Below are 13,039 nucleotides of genomic sequence, written 5' to 3'. Positions count from 1 at the left end.
TTATTTAAATCTAGAAAATATTACCCAAGCATCAGTCCTGAGATGGCTACTTTAATTCCTCATGGCATGAAAGGGCACAAGCAAGACAAGGCATAAGAAGAAAGAGAAGTAGCTTCAGATGTAACTTGTGCTATAAAATGTAGCTGCAGAACCCTTTTGTTAATGTTAGTGGCTGAGTTATAGGATGTGCCAAGTACAAAAAAATACTACTGTGAATACTGTAGGTAGAACTGCTGCTTTCCCCGTAGGATTCCTGTGCCTTGAAGAGATGCACGACAGGCAGAAGTTGAACTACTTTCCCTGTTATTGAAGTCCATGTGGAAGGAAGCTTCACCTGTTGAACTTGTTTCATAGCTGCTAAAGATTCTTTTAAAAGTGGAATTCCTTTGTAGGGGGCTTCTTTGTAACTGCCTAGAATCAGAGGGCAGGTGGGCTTGAGCTCAGATAGGCTACGGCTTCTCATTTTGCAATTAAGCACAAGCGCGTATCTGGCGTCGCTGCATGTGCTCGGTGGCACCATGAGAGGGCAGCCGCTTGCCGCCGCCGGGCCTTCTCCCTTTCTTGGCTGTTACCAAGGAGGCGTTGCCACAGGAGGCTGGGCCTTCCTGCGGGCCTTGGTGTGTAGCATGTGGAGGCCCGGCACGGCCTGCGTTTTCTCCGCTGCTGCGCAAGCTGTAGCCCGCAGGGTGAACCAGGGCCCCGAGTGGCGGAAGGAGGCAGTGCGGCCCCTGAGGAGGGCGGCGGCGGCGGCTTCCTCGTTCCTTCACAGGCAGCCGGTGAGAGATCAGGTTGAGCATGGAAGAGAGTGGCCGGCTGAAGGGCGTTCATTGGGAGGGGGAGGGGGAGGGGGAGGGGGGCCCGCGCTGCCTAGGAACGTGCCTCGGGACGCGGCAGGGAGTTGCATCTCTGGAAGGGCAGAGTAAGCGGAGCGGTGAAGAGTTTTTTCGGCCTCTCTGCGCCAGGCTAGAGGGGTCTGAAGCGCGCTCCCGCCCCTCTGTCGGCGAGGTTATCTCTGGGGCTGCCTGTGGAAAGGGGACTCTTCTCGTCGTTGGCGGTGGGGGGGGGGGGGCTCCTTCTCTCTTTGCAAAGGCTTGCGCTTCCCTTAGGCGAGGGCGGCGCGGGAGTCGCCCGCCTTCTATCGCGTTCGCTCTGCGCCGCGGCGGCCTTCCTTGTGCGCTTATGGCCTCCCCCTGCTGGGACGTTGCCGGCTGGCCAACAGAATCCCTACAGTGTTAAGTATGTGCCATAGCTCGGGAGAGTTGTGCGGTTCTGTGGAATGAAGAGCGCATGGAAGTGTTAGTTAACGCACCTGCATCCATCCGTGCAGTGTCTGAACTGGGAAAGGGGAGGGCAGAGAGAATGGTCCGCCAAATACTAGGTCCCCGGGCGGGAGGGCGGGCTGGAGTTCGCCGCGCTCCCCGCGGCTTCTATGAGCGTTCCTGCTTGGGTGCGAGGCGGGCTGTGAGAGAACTGCACGTTATTCTTAGGTGTGTGCTACTTGCATAATGACATTTCGTGCAGCACTCATTCATCCCTAGGTTGGGGGGAGAATGACATACCTGGTGGCTTAAACAGAATAAACAGAATCGCAGCCTTCTAGGAACATTTCTGGAATGTAACGATAGTAATTATCTCTGTAGTTAATTAAAATCCAATCAAATACATTTCAGTAAAAATTATGCACTAAGATACTTATGTAAGCACATAATTTAGTCTTCTTCCAATATGCAAGCCAGCCAGTTCCCTTTCTCTGCACTGTGGTCCTGAACCAAATGGGAGAAGGGGTGAGTGCACCTGTTATTTAAAAGGTAAAAACACTTGGGAGCTCTAGAATTCCCAGTTTTATGACTTATTTTATAACTTATCCCCCCTTGCGGGCACGCGCGCGCACACATCTCCATGGACCTTTCCCTACATATCAAGTTATACTGAGAGTGTGATTGGCTGGGTCAAGATTTTTCAGTAAGCTTCACAGTTCAATGCATATTTGAACCCAGGTCACTTTACCACATCTCCATATGGATGAGTGCTTCAAATCAATGTAACAGTTTATGTAACTAGAAAGGGTGGGCTTAGAAGGATACTGAAGTAGCTCAGGAAGGTAGTTTTTACATTAACAAAGCTAGAGGTAGATTTGGAAACACTTTCAATGAGAAGTCAGTTCCAAGTCAAATTTAGGGTTTTTTCTGGGAGTAGAGAAGAGAGAGTTTTTTAAAATAATAATTTTTAAAATATTAAAATAATAATAATAGCAACCAAAGGGCTTACTGCAATTTGTGAAGGACTTAGGTATTTATTCAGTGTAGCTATTTATACGCTGTTTGGCTGCTTCCACACACGTTGGATAATCCACTTTCAATGCACTTTCACAATCCTTTAGAAGTGGATTTTTTGTTCCACACATGGAAAATCAGTTTCAAATGTTCACTAAAGAGTATTGAAAGTGGATTATCCAACGTGTGTGGAAGCAGCCATCGTTTCCCCAATGTAGTCCAAAGCAGCTTATACCACCCTTCCCCTCCTCTGTTTTCTTCTCACAGGAACTAACATCCCAGGGCCCCGTGATGGGCCCCAGAACACCAGCACTCGTCCACTGCAGAGTGGGGGTTCAAAGCTAGGCCTTTCGGATCCTGATCTGGCACCAGCAGACCAGTCTGGCTTTCTCGATAGCCCTTTAATCTGGCCTTCTGTTGGACATAACCTTTCCTTTAAGCCAAATGTTGTGTGACCAGCAAATGTATTGTGCCATAAGCTTTCACAAGCCAGAAGCTGTTTCATCATTTCATTTTTTTACCTGTTTGTAGGATTCTCATCATCATTCTGTAGACCATGTTTTGATGATCAAAACCAAGAGCCTTCAGCTGATATGTTTAAGAAATGTAGGGACACTCAATGACAAGAGGTAAGTTGTATATAAAATCAGCCATTTATATATCCGTTAACTTGGAGGAAACATAAATCTTTATAGAAGACAAAAAGTTAGCGCCTGGCGTTTTCATTGAGCACTGCATTTTGCCATCCAAAACCTGATAGTGGCTGTTGGATAGGATCCTAGTTATTAGGATCAAAACCAAGAGTCTTCAGCTGATATGTTTAAGAAATGTAGGGACACTGAATGACAAGAGGTAAGTTGTATATAAAATCAGCCATTTATATATCCGTTAACTTGGAGGAAACATAAATCTTTATAGAAGACAAAAAGTTAGCGCCTGGCGTTTTCATTGAGCACTGCATTTTGCCATCCAAAACCTGATAGTGGCTGTTGGATAGGATCCTAGTTATTAAATTGCTAAGTGATTTAAATGAATAATAGAACAATTGAGTGTTTTAATGTGCCTGACATTTATATTAAAATTATACAGCATGCAGTGAGCTTACCCAAAATTATTGTAAAAGCTCTTTCTATTGCCTCTTGGAATGTGGTGAGATTTTCTTCAATGCTAAGTCTCAGACAATGGGGATTTCACATCCTCTTAGCTCCCCATGTAGGTAAGGTAGCAAGCTTGCCTAGGAAAATTGTTTCTGGAAATAACATAATTTGTTGCTTGGGGGCATTTTATCCTTGTGTTTAAATCTGTTTCATTTCATTTTTGTAAATTGATTGGTTACATTGATCAATTAGAAAAATGATTTGATTGGTTAAAACATACCCTTGATTCACTGGGAAATAGATGACTTTAAAAAAAACCTGTTAATTACTTTTAATTCAAGTACTTATGACAGCATGACATTGTAGAAAAAGAATGCTCTTACACAGCATAAGATGTGTCTTATATGACATGTTCATACATTATTTTTAAAAAGTGTTTTTCTTCTAAAGTATTTTATTCATATGCAGATTAAATCTACATAAATAATAAATTTAAGCTATTAATAACCAAAATTTACCAGATTAAGATTTTTGTAATCAGGTAACCAGCTAACATTGATGAATTAAAGTTGCTTAACTGAGTGTGGTGGGATGACTGAGCTGTGTGGCTTAGTTACTGAAACATCTGAAATATTTCCCACATTTGACTGCAACAAACATCTTTTGTTTGGCTGGTTTATCTCTGCACTTACAATTTATAATTACTGTCTTGCGCTGGTCTTACAGCTTTGTTATAGAAGGACACTCTCTGAATGGATCTTAATTTATTACCTTTGCATGTTACTTATAGTTCATTAGATGAAACTACCTATGAAAAACTTGCTGAAGAAACACTGGAGTCATTAATGGATTTCTTTGATGATCTGGCTGACAAGCATTTTATTCCTGAAGATTATGATGTCTCCTTTGGGGTAAATTTTGCTTAATCTTTACAGATGCTGCTACTTGTTATTGTTAAGTCACAGGCACTGTTCAGTACATGCCATAGTGTATAGATTTTTATCTTCCCTTTCGTCAGAGTGAAATTAGGATGATCAAATTGACTCCTAAGTGTCTTCAACACAAATTCCTTTTTGCGTCAGGATTTTTTAGTCTTAGAGGGTCTGCCCCCTTCACAGATTAAACCTGTTCATTAAGATCAGAGGGAGTGCTTTTCATCCTTGCAAAGGAAAGTTTAGGGGCAGATCCCCATACTGTGTGAAGAAGAATCCTAGAGAGGGGTCACACTTGGGGTTGAGGAATGCACTCTTGGTAGTACATATTTGCTTTCTCTAACTCCTCTCCCCCACTTCAAATTGTTTAAAGGCTCACAAGAAATAAGCAATTTCCCTTCGGCCTAATGATTGCTGGGCAAAGTGAGGGCTTCTGTCTTATGCTTTGCCCTTGTATTGCCGAATGGAGCGAAGTGGAAACAATTGCCTTTCTGCATACCTGAGGGTTCCCTTAGCCTTGAAAACCCTAGCAGTGGTTGGCATAAGTTGGCTATGACTTGATGCTACTTTCCACCACCTTCACAGTCATGCAGGAAGTTCCCTTTTGTCTGTACGTGGCCTGGTGTTTAGCATTAGTAAATAACTATAACAAAATATCTTCTTCTAGGATCCTGTAGGCTCCCATTCCCCCCCTTAGCTACTCTCAACATTTGTTAAAGCAAGAGGTCTTAAAAATTAGCTGTACTTAGATTTCTAATACTAAAACGTCATAGATAATATAGTAGACATAGATACCCAAGCTAATTGAGATGGTCATAAGAAATTCCTGTTGATTAGAGAAGCACTGATTTTTCCATTAATGTTTTGAAGCTTCATCTAGCTCTAGACCTGCTTTCAGCCTTCATTCCTTAATCCTGCCATGAATAACACATACTACTCTCAGTGTGATAATACTGCTCTGAGCAAAAGGTTAGTTGCATAGCAAGGCCACAAGGTGGTAAAAATCAAAGAAGAGCAGAGAGTGTGACTGCTACAAAAACACAAGTGTGGTGCAGCTGATGAGAGGCACACGCTGCTGTGTTGCCTTTCCTGTGATATAATGCAGAAGCAGCGAAAGTAGTTTACTGTTTTGTAGTTTAACCACATAATATTCTATAAGGATAATATGCGTGTTCCTCAATTGCATTTAGATGCCCTCCTAAGTTCAAATATGAGGGGCATGAGCACGGCTTGTTTGTCAACACCCCACCCCCTTTCTTCTTGCATCAAAACAAATTCTAGTTAAGCCATTTGGAGCAGTTTCTGTGGAGAGGGCACATAGGAATCTCTAAACAAATACGTTTCAGTTGCTTATGATGATACCCAGTTGCATGTAACTGGGCAAATTGGAGTTTGCCTCACCACAATCCAGGATTCTAAAACAGGGTTGAGAAACACCTGTATTCAAATGTCTTGGGCAACTAGAATTCGTTTTTGTGTGATAAGGAACAGAGGATGAGCAAAGAAATGTATTAACTTGCTGAAAAAGCCGCGTTTGTGTGATGTTTAATTCCCACCTAGCATGCAGCCCGTGTCTGGAGTATCTCTGATTGTTACAAGCTGCGTTTCCCCCCATCAGAGCTGCACTCAGTCAAAATATTTCTAAGAGAAGGGCCAGCTGTCTATAGGGCACATAGTATATTTTGGGGACATATTAATCGGGCGGGGGGGGGGCCAGAGGCTCCACCCACTAGCCTCAAGCTATGTCACACACTCTCTTTGCCAAGATTTCAGTTCAGGGTATGTAGCATTCTTCATAAATTGGAACTGAGACATATCTGCATCAATATTGATGGGTACAGTCTGACTGGAGCACAGCAGAAAAGAGAGAGACCTGGAAGGCCCAGACCAGCTACAAACTGTCCTGTGACACATATTTTACAAGAAATAAACTTACATAAGCAAATTCAGACAGCTCTTAACTAAAGATAAAATTTAATAACTGGGCACTTCATCAGAGAACTAAAGAACTAAATTTAAGACACATCTTTGGAAATCATCTGCATTTTTCTTTGAAGTATAGATTGCACAAGTAAGGGTCATTAAAATATACCTCTTATCTGACAAAGAGAGCTGTGGTTCTCAAAAGCTATGCTTCAATAAAGTTGGTTAGTCTTAAAGGTGCTACTGGACTTTTTACTATTTTGCAACTACTAACACGGTTAACTCCTCTGGATCTAAAATATATCTAGCACTGGTTTCCACCTTTGGATCAGTGTTGTGGCATGGTTATCTTGGGGGCTCATGTAGTCCAAGAAGTAATGGGACTAGGGTTGCCAAGTCCAGGTTGGGAAATTTCTGGAGATTTGGGGGGTGGAGCCTGGAAATAGTGGAGTTTGGGGAGGGGAGGAGCCTCAATAGAGTATAATACCATAGAGTCCACCCTCCAAGGCAGCCATTTTCTCCAGGGGAATGAATCTCTGTGGCCTGGAGATCAGTTGTAATTCCAGAAGATCTCCAGCCACCACCTGGAAGCTGGCAACCCTAAATGGGACTTAGTTTCATATGATGTTTGAGTTGGGTCTGGGTGGTGTGAGGAGGTTCTCTGAAGCCCTTCTGTGGATTACCTGTAAAGTATAGTAATCAACTATTGAGCTCTTCGTGACATAATGGAATTAGACAGCCCTCCTAGATGATTCCTGACTCTGAGTCATGGCTGGAAGCAAATAGTACACATCAAATTTATGTTCAAATAATCTACTTTATTTATTTATTATATTTTTAACCCGCCATCCCCACAAGTGGGCTCAGGGCAAGGTACAACATTAACATGGGAAATTATGAATATGCTGCCATTCAGATGTGCACATGGTTTCTTTACTGTAATTGTGACTCTTCAGCATTGTTTTCTAATTTTTGTAATCCAGATTTTGCATTGTTTATGGCATGGCATGTCTTACTTAAATTAAAATTACTTAAATTAAAATTATGTAATCCTCCTTGAGTCTCAGTGAGAAAAGCAGACGGTTGAGTTAAATAAATAGGCTGTGTATAAATAGTCAGAATTCAGTATGAAAACAAAAGGTTAATCTATTTTTATTTTATGATATTTTTTTACAATAAGCAGTGTCATGTGCATAAAAGAAAATGTACAAGTTGTGCCTACAGTCCTATTCTTGAAACCTCATTTTGGCTGCAGATATACTTTAATACACTGGGCTCCAGCAGTATGACTTCAAAGGAACTTTTTACTTGATAATTTGCTTATACCACTAGAAAACCCAGCTTTATATTTAAGTTCTTTCCTACATAATAGAATTGTGCTTCAAACTAGGAAAGTTGTGTTTGTTTTTTGTTTCTAGACTGGAGTGCTAACAGTTAAATTGGGTGGAAACATGGGAACTTATGTGATCAACAAACAGACCCCGAACAAACAGATATGGCTGTCCTCTCCAACCAGGTACGTAGAGATTTGTTGGCGAGGGCAGTCTGCAAATTCAGACTTGAATTGAATGGCATTCTAGCTCCATTTTACATATTTTTTTCCCTTATGATGACCATTGGGGAAGCTTAGGGTGGGGCTTGCAGGTCGTCTCCCATCCACACAGTGGCCAAGCTGACATTTACTTAGCTTTAACTGTGTAACAACATCATGAAATGAATTATGCTGGTAAAATCTTTTAAGCCCTCCTATCACTCTGTGTGCTCCTCTGAACTATCGGTATGACTTTCCTGTTATGATAATATTCCTAGATCAGCTTTGAGTTTGTTGAAAATAGAAGCATTTTAATCTCAAAGGTTACAGGAACAGACAGCCCAGTGCTCAGAATATTCTATTCCCATTCAATAGTACGAGAGAACATTAGAGGCTAATTCAGGCTGAGTACCTTGAAGGACAAAGCAAAGGCAAGGGTCAAATTTCTCCTGCCACAGTGCTATCCTGCCTGCAGAGTGCAAAGATTTTATAATTGATTTTAAGATGTATTTTAATCCATGTTGTACCCCGCCCTGAGCCCGCTTGCGGGGAGGGCAGGTTAAAAGTAAAATTAATTAATCAATTAAATAAATAAATAAGTGAATATAGTCTTGTATAACTTGGTGGTTGAACACCAAACACAGATGGGACCTTCCTGTTGATGAAAATGAGATGGATGATTAAATGCTATTTTAAAAAAATAAACCTATGCTCACATGATTCTTGTTTTAGAATCTTAAGGTATGAGAGAGAACTCACTTCAATTTATTTCTTTGTATGCTAGTAAGAATTATAATTGCTGATAAAATGTGCATCCTTTGTCTGCCTGATATTTGACAGAGGAAAGTCTTGGTTGAGAGGTACAAACTCTTTTCTTTAATAAGAGCTGCTTCTGAGTATTGAAAAACACCCTGCCATTCCTTCTTGGCATATTGTCAAGTTTTACACTGTCCTAGAAACAGAACATAGACTAGGAAGGGCACTAGAAAGGAAGCTATTGGTGTGGCAGAACAGAGAAAATCCTATGAAATAAAAGCTTTTTTCAAAAAGGAAAGGGCTAGAGCAGATTTCTTCACGGTCTTTCCCTGGGCCTTCTAGGGGCTGCATGAGCTACTTTGCAGCAGCCAGTAAGCTCCCTGTTGGAGACCTCTGGTTTAAAACATTTTTAGCCTTAATTTCTCTGGTAAATGTAATCAAGGCATGTTAAAACAGTAGTGAAAACTATACAATCATTAAATCACCTAGAATTGCAGAAAATGCCAGTCATCTACTGTAAACGACCTCCAGAACAATTCCACTGTACATGATTTCTGAATGTCAACAAAGTGAGTGCCTTCCTGATACTCTTGGATGGCTGTTCCAGAAGATCTAGCATTGCTAGTACATATGTTCAAGTGGGCATGCTGACAAGAGGCATTAGTCTGAGGAACAAATTTGTCACATACAAATATTTGGGGAGTGGCAAGTGAGTTGAAGCAAAAAAAAAAATTAGAAATGTGCTTCCCATAAAAAGCAATAGAAATGAACAAATAGAAATGAACAAAAAATCCAGATGGGTATAATAAAGGAACATGTAACACTACTGAAGAATAAAACAAAATGAAAGCAACCCAATTAACATTTCTGTGCTCACCCCTATTTTCTAACTAGTTTTAAAACAGTCTCAGCCAGCGGGTCTGCTCAGGCTTTCCAGAACTGAAAAATGAAAAGGAAATGGTAAAGAAATTTAATGTTACATCTCATATTCCCACTGAAATCACTGGATTTATTTTTATGGTTAGCAGTACATATATTCCAAGTGTTCTGCAACAATCCCGAACAAGAAGAATCTCTGTGCCCATAAACAATAATTCAGAGAAACATTTGGGGGGGGATATCTTTGTTTTTTCCCTTTGTGGAGATAGGATTTAAATTAGCTTTTTATAATAGAGTGATTAAAATTGTTCACTGAAAGTGATTCACAGAACAGTTTTTACTTCTGAGGAACGGTCAAACATGGGGTGTTCTGTAAACTAGGTACATGTTAGGTAAATTATACAAGCTAACTGTAAATGGCTCTTGCCCTAGAATGGCTGAAAGAAAATTGCATTGTTCAGACATAATGAAAAGCCATGGTTCATTGGCACGTGAATGAGCAGCAAGCTTCTTGGGTTCACACAATCCCCTGAAAGTCTTGTCAGACTTTCACAGTCCAGATTTGCTACCTTTCTTACAAACTTGGATTCTGGTAATTCTGGTTTTGAATACCAGTTTATAGATAAGGGAGTAAACTGTGCTTTGTGGTTTAGTTGTAATAAAAACTACATGTGTGGAGCAGACAAAGAGGCAGCATGTGAACTAAAAATCCCCTCAGCCCGCTGACCATGGTTGGTTAAATCTGAACCATACTATGTAGGGGCAAAACCTACATGTGAAATAAGTTTAAATCTTGATTTATTCAGGCTAAGGCACCATCCTCCAATCTCTTTTCATGTTTTCCTGAGATCAATGCTTCCCAACTTTTTTTTGTAGGCACCCAATTTAGAGTTACTGTAGATATTACAAAAAGCAAAACGAAGTGTGAGTGAGTCACATGTCCACGTTGGGTACTTCTGCTGTAACATGCAGTGAGGGAGGGGTGCGTGTGTCATGCCTCTCTTACATGAGGAGACTCGTGTTGTCATCTCTGCAAGTGGAGCTTGTCATCTCCCCGTAGGAAAGATGCAAAAGTCAGTCCTTTTCATAAATTACTGCAGAAACATTCACTTACCTTCTCTTTCTGCTAAATAATGTACAAATAATGAGCCTGCGAAAGCGGGGAGGGCGGAATATAAATACAATAAATTAAATTAAAGAATACAGTCATGATGATGTGAGGGATCTGTTTTGTTCATGAGGGTTAAGGAATTAAGAAGTCTGACCACAGAATTGAGATTTTTCCAGGCTTCTTGTCTTCTACTCTATGCTCTGGTTGCCTAGCATAACTGCCTTTCAGCAGTTTCAGGAGGTCCAGTATCAGTTTTCAGCTTAGACATTTTGTCATCACATTTTGAATTTTAATCTTATTCTCATTCTCTTCTTGTTTGTGATTTCACAGTGGCCCCAAGCGTTACGACTGGACTGGGGAAAACTGGGTATATTCCCATGATGGAGTGTCCCTTCATGAACTACTGGCAAAGGAACTTTCAGCTGCATTAAAAACTAAATTGGACTTATCAACTTTAGCATTTGCTGGAAGAAAACATACTTGATGACTCAAAGACTTTGATCCATGGGATCTTTCCCTTTCTTCCTCTTTTTTCCCTCAACTTTCGACATGTTCATTTGAGTTGGAATTCCAAATACTATTTGCTTTTAAAAGTCACTTTTGTTGTACAAGAACTGAAAATAATATTTCTTCTGTAGCTTAACATTGGTGTGGTTATTTATTCATCCCTTTTGTCTTGTTCCCTCCAAATCCCTTAAGATAGATATTGGAGGTTGCTATCTTATTATGCTATATTTTTTATTGCATGGCTAGAGAGCTTTTCTCTAATAGAACCCAACAGAATTCCCATTTATGGTTGACTGTAGAAACTTAACCAAGAATGCTTTAAGTCAAGGATATTCAGATGCCACTTAGCCCAGTTGGAGCTCATTAAAAAGCATTTCCACAAGATGGCAGCCTTTGCTGCATCTGATGTTTCCGTTGGGTTTGTCATGAGAGTCAGCCCAGTGAGCCTGATGTCAGCTCTGCAACCGCCTGGTGGCAGTAGCAGCAGCTATGTGAATAGAAGAATTTCATATTATTGGTAAGCCCAGGTGGTAAGACTACTATATCACGTTCCCACCCCTGTGGGGCACTACTATGTGCAACCCACCTCCGTGGGTTGTACTCCACCCACTCCTGTAGAGCACTACCCCAACCAAGATTTTTTCAGTGTCTGTCACAGTCATTTGGGGTCCTTGGCTTTTGAACTGAGTTTGGCCAGTATATGTATTAATGAGTCCTCATTATGTTAAGAAGAACATAGACTTGCTGGATAAACGCTGAACTGCTTATAAGATTGGTTCGATTAGCAACCAATTAATAATTAAAATGTTACTTTCTCAAGTGCAGGTAATCTTTTAGGATGTTGAAAGAGCTCTTGATAGCAAAACAATTATTGCTGGAAATGGAAGATGTGGTTTCACTTACCGTGAAGCTTCCTTTCTTTGTAGGGCAGCCCTTACTTCTGGGATATATCTCCTCCTCTCCAAAGGCAGGGTCAGTCACCTAATTTTGGTCTTGGAGAGAAGGGGCTTGTCCCAGGGATCGCCAGTCTGTTCCCAAGCCTTGACTCCTCATAATGATACCGAGAGAGAAAACAACTCCCCTCGACTTTTTTTTAATAGTAAGATCCCTCCCCTGACACCAGTAGGAGGAAAGCTACTGTCCTAACACTCCAGCCAATCCTAGAAGCCACCCCCAAGAAACTCGGGGCGACTTCTAGGATTATCTGCCTTACTCCTGGACCACCAAGAAAGGAAGCTTTCACAGTAAGTGAAAACATCTTCCATTCTCTGGTGGTCCTAGGAGTGGGGCAGTCCTTCCAGGACATAAAAAAGCAGTGTGCCCTGGGTGGGTCATCCAGGTTCTAGGCCTAGAGGGTGTGTTGTAGTACCCTCATGCCGAAAACTGCCTCTGTAGAGGCCAATTTATGTAATGCCTGGTGAGCGAATGCACTTTCATGTAGCTATCTTGCAGATCGTCTCCAATGACTGAAAGGATCTATGGTCTGCCGATGTCGCTGCCCCCCCCCCTTAGGGCACCCTGATACCTTGAGGTGTTTCCAGACCTTTGGCTTTGTATGCCAGAATTACGTACCCCCTGATTCACCTACTTAGCATGGAAATGGGCACTCTCTGTTCCAAGGAGGATCTTTTGAAAGACATAGTGTCTCAGACTTGCAGAACTGTTTAGTCCTGTCCAAGCGGAAGCTCATGGCTCTACGCACATTAAGGCAGTGTCACTCCCTTCTCATGCTTCGGATTAGGACAGAAGGAGGGGAGCACTATCTCTTCCATCCTATGAAAGGTTGAGTTCCCCTTTGTAATGAAGGCTGGTTCAGTTCATAATAATACTCTTGTCATTTTGAAAAAATGCATAGATCCCTATCTACTGATAATGTCTGCAGCTCTGACGTTCATCCAGCTGATGTAATTCCCATCAGAAAAGATGGTCTTAAAGGTCAATTCCTTTAGAGGATATGAGGATATAGGCTCAAAGGGGTCTTTGGATAATGCTCTCCCCACCCAATTAAGATTCCATGTGGGAAACCGGTG

At 41.5% G+C, this 13,039-nt stretch overlaps 1 protein-coding gene across 1 annotated transcript; it reads left to right on the top strand.

Moving 5' to 3' along the window:
• The first annotated feature begins 598 nt into the window (after positions 1 to 598).
• FXN (frataxin) lies at positions 599 to 11,145 on the top strand. Its single transcript, XM_054986985.1, has 5 exons — positions 599 to 776; positions 2,805 to 2,902; positions 4,161 to 4,281; positions 7,644 to 7,741; positions 10,833 to 11,145. The coding sequence occupies exons 1-5, from the start codon at positions 627 to 629 to the stop codon at positions 10,984 to 10,986; spliced, it is 621 nt and encodes a 206-aa protein (XP_054842960.1). The 5' UTR covers positions 599 to 626; the 3' UTR covers positions 10,987 to 11,145.
• Positions 11,146 to 13,039: the final 1,894 nt, after the last annotated feature.

Source organism: Eublepharis macularius, chromosome 8 (assembly GCF_028583425.1).
Source record: "Eublepharis macularius isolate TG4126 chromosome 8, MPM_Emac_v1.0, whole genome shotgun sequence".
Taxonomy (NCBI): domain Eukaryota; kingdom Metazoa; phylum Chordata; class Lepidosauria; order Squamata; family Eublepharidae; genus Eublepharis; species Eublepharis macularius.
The sequence above is the reverse complement of the archived record's forward strand: the minus strand, read 5'-3'. Positions and strand labels throughout refer to the sequence as shown.